Raw genomic sequence first — 6,879 nt, 5'->3', positions numbered from 1 at the left:
GTTAGAGCGGCGGCAGCTTTTGGAGACACACACACGGACTTCAGAAAGTAAGAACGGCACGTTTTATACGAATAACCACTTAATGATAACCCCTCGGTGCCAGGGTAACTCGGGAGGGAGCCCGCCCGCCGTTCAGGTGCTGCCTGGAGACGCCTATTTGGTCTTCAGCTTCTTTCTTTCTAGAATTTCTTCATCAAATATTTCTTTCTCCCTGAAAAGAAACACATGGAAGCACCGTAGTAAAGAATCCGAATGGTGTCACCGTAAATCAGCAGGAGCGTCTCCCCCGTTTAACCATTTGTAACCGCGACAAGGAGGAAGCGGCCTCCCAGAAGGGAGGATGCTGAACCCGCCTGCCCTCACCCTCTCATTTTTCCTGTATGAACAGCAAGAAAAACTCAGGGAACACTAAAAACAGATACCTTTTGCCCAACGATGGCCCTTTTATGTATTTCTCTTCTGCCTTCTTGTAATCGATCTCGTCCACAGCAGAAATCGCATAGATGATGGCCTGCAAGAACAGTTAGCTCATGAAACAGAAGCCGAGGGGCAACCAGTGATTGGAAACCGGTTTGTAGAATTGTTCCTCAGTCACTCGGGAAACGTGGGGCAAACCGCTTATCGTGCGCCGCAAGTTCGGAAAGAAATACCACCAACTTCTCCTTTAACATTCCCAGGAGAATGGTTTTACAAGCAGGAGGAGACGTTCTTCACCCTGAGCTTGTGTCTATAGCAGTTACGAGTGTTCTCCCGGGAAAGTTCCCAGGAGGAAGGGTATCTGCAAGTGTAACTCCAAAATCAACCACCATGGAGAAAGGGAGAAAACCCAGAGGTGACATACCAAATTAAAACAAAAACCAAAAACCCACAACATAGTGAAGAATTGCAAAAGTATGATTTTTTTTTTTTTTAAGATATCAGGAAGGAATTCTTCCCGCAGAGGTTGGGAGCACTGGGACAGGTTGCCCAGAGAAGCTGTGGATGCCCCATCCCTGGGAGTGTCCAAGGCCAGGCTGGATGAGGCTTGGAGCAACCTGGGCTATGGAAGGTGTCCCTGCCCATGGCAGGGGGTGGGGCTGGGGGGGCTTTACAATCCCTCCCAACCCAACCCATTCCACGGATCCTGTGATAAATTCTATGAATCGATCAAACCACACCAGGAAGCCATCACCCTGCCCTCAAAAACCATCCCACCACCCTAAAGCTCCTCCATCCTGCGCTACCGGCTCACGTAGCGCCGTTTATTTGCACGCGTGCTTTCCTCCGCGCCGCAGGTTTGCTTACCTCGGGCAAAAGGACATCTGAAATAAACGTTACTCCATCTCCATTTATCTTCTGCAGCATTTTGGTGTCTATTTCCTGATACACTTCCTTCAAGTAGTCTACTACAAGGTCTAGTTGCTCTTCGTCCTCTAAATAGGTCTCGACACAGCTCATGTACTGACTAGAATTCAGGAATTTCTTCAGCCACCGTGACTGTTTTCTGCTTTTCAAAACAGCCAAGAGATGCTCTTCGGCCCCCTTCGTCTTCACTATGAAGTCCACGATCCTTTTATTGGCTTTGTCTCGCGCGGCTCTGGTCCTGTCAGGAAGGAGTTTCTTGAAGGGCTTCTGCGGTGACGTTTCTGATGACGATCCCTTGGGATCTACCCCCAGCACGTTGGGAAAGGCCATCTGGACAACACCGTGATAACCCTCCTTTCTGACCGGGTAGCCTGAAGGGAAAAGCGACATGCACTCGTAATAGATGTAGAAAACAAAGGGCTTGCTTGCATGCACACCTAGATAGGAAAACGTAAAATACGGGACTTTCTCAAGAGGAGAGAGGTTTTTCTTCATCCCCTACCAAAGGGGGTAAAACCCCCCCACCACCACCACCTTAATTCTGCCTTAAAACAAAAAGGTTGGGGAGTTGAAACTCTGGCAGGAGCCCGAGATGAGGTCTGCAAGCCAGCAGTCACCCGGCTGTCTCCAACAACCCGTTTTTATTGACCTTCTGTGGTGGGACTGAGGGCTCAGCAGTGGTGTGTGGTACCGAACAGCCCCCCCGCCGGGTCTGACACCTCTAACCCAACACACCCCCATAAACATCAGGGCTAAAACTTCCCTACGAAGAGAAGAAAACAGAAATAATGAATTCACTTACTGATATCGGCAGCAAAATACTCCAAGAAGGACCCCGTGAAAGAATGACAACCTGAAAAGCCCCAAACGCAGGGTTATTTATCAGTTCCATCGAACCAACGACACAGAGCCGACAGCATTATTTTTTCCGGTGTCTGTCCGAACGGGTGACATCACCCGGCGCATCCGCTTACCCACTCGGATGCGATAGTCGGAAATCAGCCGGATACACCACTCGATCTCTCGGGGATAATCTTCTTTGGCTCGGTTCTACAAGACAAGAACCACCTTCAGTCCCCAGAGAACTACCGAAGCGTTTGTGCCTCGGACACTGACAGGTAACAGAAGGGGCTGACGACAGCAAAGCCAAATCCACTCGCAGTTTTCTGCCATTCTCCCAAAATCCACTTCCTGCCACCGCTGCGGCGCGCGGCCGCTTCGTCGGAGGCCAGAAACCCAGAGGTGAAAACACAGCAAGACCTCCACGCAGAGGCGCTCTCAGCGGCAGCCTCACCGAGGATAAAGGCATCGGGGGACCCCCTTCTCACATTAATCCCCATTTTACGGGGCACGAATTAGGCTTAATGACGTTGTGGCACGCAGCGAGAGGGAAGAGAGCGCCGTGAACAAACGCCGAGCGGTCGGCTGCGCCACGCGCGGCTTCGTTTGTCCCAGCGGGGTTACGCGCTGCCGGAGCTACTTACTATCAGGTCCTGCTTTTCCTCGCAGTCAAAGTGCTTCAGGTTCTTAAGAGGCACCGAGAAACTTGAGGAAGCAAAGAAACAGAGTTAGGGAAAAGAGGCAAGTGAGTTGCCCCTTCCCTGCTTACTGCAACTCCACATCCTCCCTGAAAATTAGGTTTCCCGAGGAATTTGGCAGCACAGGTTTTACTAGTTTGGGCGTTTCATAATAAGCTAAAACTATGGATTCCTGTAACAAACGAGAAGTACCTGCTTTTATATAGAACTAAAGGCAAGCCTGTGTTTCTAGGAAGTTTGGGCACCACATGTGAAAACCAGGAGCTGGTCCCCAGCCCTTTTTTCAGGCCTGGCGTGAGCATCAGCTCCTGGCGGGAATGCCACCCCCGCGTAGCCCGTGAATCCTCCCCTTACCCACTCCCGCCCTCCCAGCGACCCCGGTTTCAGCCGGCAGCGGAATCACCCTGTACCAGGAGGAGCACGGGACACTGCCTAAAAGCAGCCCAGAGTTCCAAACGGGACCAAAATCCACGTTACCCTTTTTTCTTGTCGCCGGTGTCGCCTTCGATCAGCAGCACGCAGGCCTTCCTGCGTTTCCGCTTCACGCTTTTTACCTGCCGAAAGGACGAAGCCTCCTTCGCATCCGAAACCCCCGAAAGGCACGCCAGCGACGCTCTGCGGTACACCCCGCGCTCAAGGCACCCATCCTCCGTCCCCGGTGGGCTGGGTACAACCCTAACTCACCACACGCGGCACAAAAGCTCCAACCCGCCGCCCCAATATAAACACGAGTCAATTAACCACGTTTAAGTGCTTTTGCCACGCGTAAATCCACTCCTATTCTCTTTGGAATGCTTCTACTGGAAGATCTTTAATATTTCCAGCTCTACACGAGTCCAGAAGGGCAAGAGGTGCTCAGGGACTTGGTAAACTGCCCCTTTTCAGACCCCTGGCAACACCACGCGAAGGCGGCCGCGGGCTGCTCTTACCACGGCTGGCCAGTAAGGATACCTCCGCAGCTTGCACCAGACCAGAATCCCTTCCTCCATCACCTGGGGCTCTGTGGGGAAAAATAAAGACATTTTAACCGAAAAGGAGCGTGACAAGACCGTTGGCCCACCCCCCCTCTCATCAGCCTCCTTCCAGCAGTTTCGCTTCAGCGCTTTTACAGGTTTCAGTTAAGGTGACGGGGCACCCCCCACCCCCCCAAGATGCAGCACAGGAACTGGGATGTTTCGATACTGGGATCTTGCCTGGTTTCCCAGAGATTTGCACTTCGTTCTGTTTCAAAAAGCCTTTCTGGGGCATCCAAGAAACCCATTGCATTCCAAGCTTGGACACCACTGGATTCCCTTCCTAGAAGGGTAAGCACACGTACCCTAAAAAGCACCCCAACCCGGGGTGAAGATTCCTCCTACGGGTACCCCGATCCCTCACCTTGAGGCGATAAAACACTGGGCAGGTCTTCATCCTCCTCCTCTTTATCTACCAGAGCCGAGATGCGAGAGAGATTCTCCAAGGAAATGATATTGGAAGACAGGTTGGACAATTCCAGCCCTGCCAAGAGGAGGAAGCACCAGCTCATAACCAGGGACCAGGCGGAACACAACCACGTAAGCGACCGCCCCCCAGCACACCTCGCACCCCCGGTTCTCCCGTAAAGGCCCAATAACCGCCGTACGGAGAGAGGGGGAAGAAGCAGAACGGGCTGGTTTCGGGGCTCTGGGCCAGCCTGCTCCTTTACGCAACACCTCGATGCCAGCCGACAGCGGCACGGCGAACAGCCGCGTGCGAAAGCGGTCACCCAGCAAAGGGCAGGAAACACCGCAAAGCGCAGTTTTTCCCACCCAAACCCCCCAAACAAAACTCCAGACACCCTAAAAGCGACGCTGGCTTTTCACCAGCCTTTACAGCGACCGCATTCTTTGCTGCTCCAAAACCTAAAACCAACTAAAAAAAAAAAATCAGCAACTCAAGAGCCACACGCGCCACGGCAACATTCCGAGACAAACGCGCTTGAGGACCAAAGGGGAGTTTTCCCTTCCCGAAGCGACGCACCCACCTTCATCTTCCTCAAAGTCAGGCAGCTGAAACAGCGTCACTTTATTCACAGCCACGGGAGAAAAACTCTGCTTCTCCTCCTCCTCCTGGCGCGGGGAGGGGAAGCCACCAGAAAGCATCCGGTGGTGAGAAGGCCCAGATGAGGACTCGGGGCCGTCCTGGCACTTCCTTTTTGGGCGGGAGGGCAGGGTGGCACCGACCCCTTGGTCTCCGTTAGCCCGTTTTAAACTCGCTGGCTTTTTTCTTCCGCCCAGCTGCTTCGCTAAGCTTTCGCTCTCGTGACTGATGCGCTTTTCCGAGGCATCCGGGGCACTTTTGGAGGAGGAATCCAGCAGCGTCCCTCTGGGTTGATTTTTGGTGTTCGCCCTTCTGGCAGCTGCCACAGTGTAGGACTCGCGGGGGAGAGAGCGGGGAGACCCTTCCTCAGGAGAGAGCTGTGCTTCATCCTGGGGAAGATCATTCCCGCTCGCAGCAGGTGATCCTGCACTTCCCAGTCTCCTTCCCTGCTTACTTTTTTCCTTCTGGGGCTTAAGGGAAACCTTCTTTCCGGGTTTGGACTTGGTCAACAAACCGGGCTCGGATTTTTTCTGTCTCTGTAGTGATTTAGATTCTGGTATTTTACAGTTTTGACTGTCCGAGTTTGACGTACCGTGCGAGTGCCCAGCCTCCCACGCGGAAGGTTTCGGTCCACTGTCACGTGCTTTAGCACTCTCCTCCAAAATCAAAGAGCCCTTCTGGTTTGGGTGTTTCGTGTCAGTCTTCAGGCCGGGGTTGTTTTTTTGTCCTCTTTTCTTCTTGGAACTCTCAGGCTCCAACTTTTCTTCAGAGCGGGTGCACGACTGACTTCCACGCAGGGGGGTGGATGAGAGAGATCCCGCAGCGTTCTCCTGGGATAGCCGAGTATTTGGTCCTTCTTCTGAAGGTGGTGCTTGTCCATTTTGGTTCAAAATATCCAGGGCAATTTTAAGAGAACAACGATATTTCAGTTCTTCCACAGCATCATATGAATTATTACTCTGATCTGGTGAAGAAGAATACGGAATAAATGCAATAAGCTTTATGTGCAAGAAGAAATTTCACACACACATTCACACAGAGTGGTCGGGGTTGGAAGGGACCTCTGGAGATCATCCAGTCCGACCCCGCTGCCAGAGCAGGATCCCCTAGAGCAGATCCCACAGGAACAAGTCCAGGGGCTTTGGAAAGTCTCCAGGGAAGGAGACTCCACCCCTCTCTGGGCAGCCTGTTCAGGGCTCTGTCACCCTCACAGGGCAGAAGGGTTTCCTCATGGTCACACTGAACTTTCTGTTTCCAGTTCATGACCACTGCCCCTCGTCCTGTCACTGGACACCACTGGACCCACCCTCCTGACACCCACCCTTTGGATATGGATAAGCATTGATAATCAGCCTTTCCTCATACGGAAGGTGCTCCAGGCCCTAAACCATCGTAGTGGCCCTGTGCTGGACCCTCTCCAGTAGCTCCTTGTCCTTGTTGAGCTGAGGAGCCCAGAACTGGACACAGCACTCCAGGGGAGACCTCCCCAGCGCGGAGCAGAGGGGGAGGAGAACTCCCCTCGACCTGCTGGCCACGCTCCTCTTAACGCACCCCAGGATGCCATCAGCCTTGGCCGAGAGGGCACATTTGACTCATACTCTATTTTTTAGGATGCAACTTAACATTTAAATCACCCACAATCAAGGCAAAGCATAGAGAGAGACACACAGCACAAGGTTCCAACGCCTCATTTTGACGCGAGCGGACGAGTTTCGCCACCGTTCCCCCCACCGCGTCACACGAGGGAAGAGCAGAAGTAGGCGTGCTAACGTTCAGTCTCTTTTCCAACTTCAGGATGGAACAGAAAGAGGGGAAAAGAAACGAAACAAAACCACCCTCAAGAAATACGTGAGATACCGGCCTCCAGGTTGAGTCTGGGTGTGTATTTTACCCCCGGGATACGCGCAAGGCAGCGGATGCTCGGACATATCCTCACCCA

General features: G+C 52.8%; 1 protein-coding gene across 1 annotated transcript in view; it reads right to left on the bottom strand.

Moving 5' to 3' along the window:
- Positions 1-153: 153 nt before the first annotated feature.
- LOC104507421 (PWWP domain-containing protein MUM1) overlaps positions 154-6,879 on the bottom strand; it is a 7,461-nt gene continuing 735 nt past the window's right edge. The window contains exons 3-12 of the mRNA XM_010148688.1: positions 4,885-5,904; positions 4,260-4,379; positions 3,812-3,882; positions 3,360-3,436; positions 2,829-2,889; positions 2,319-2,394; positions 2,147-2,197; positions 1,285-1,715; positions 423-511; positions 154-211 (exon numbers count right to left, since the gene is read on the bottom strand). Coding sequence (XP_010146990.1) covers positions 154-211; positions 423-511; positions 1,285-1,715; positions 2,147-2,197; positions 2,319-2,394; positions 2,829-2,889; positions 3,360-3,436; positions 3,812-3,882; positions 4,260-4,379; positions 4,885-5,904 — 2,054 coding nt within the window. The remainder of the gene's footprint in view (positions 212-422; positions 512-1,284; positions 1,716-2,146; positions 2,198-2,318; positions 2,395-2,828; positions 2,890-3,359; positions 3,437-3,811; positions 3,883-4,259; positions 4,380-4,884; positions 5,905-6,879) is intronic.

Source organism: Eurypyga helias, unplaced genomic scaffold, assembly GCF_000690775.1.
Source record: "Eurypyga helias isolate BGI_N326 unplaced genomic scaffold, ASM69077v1 scaffold35043, whole genome shotgun sequence".
NCBI lineage: Eukaryota > Metazoa > Chordata > Aves > Eurypygiformes > Eurypygidae > Eurypyga > Eurypyga helias.
The sequence above is the reverse complement of the archived record's forward strand: the minus strand, read 5'-3'. Positions and strand labels throughout refer to the sequence as shown.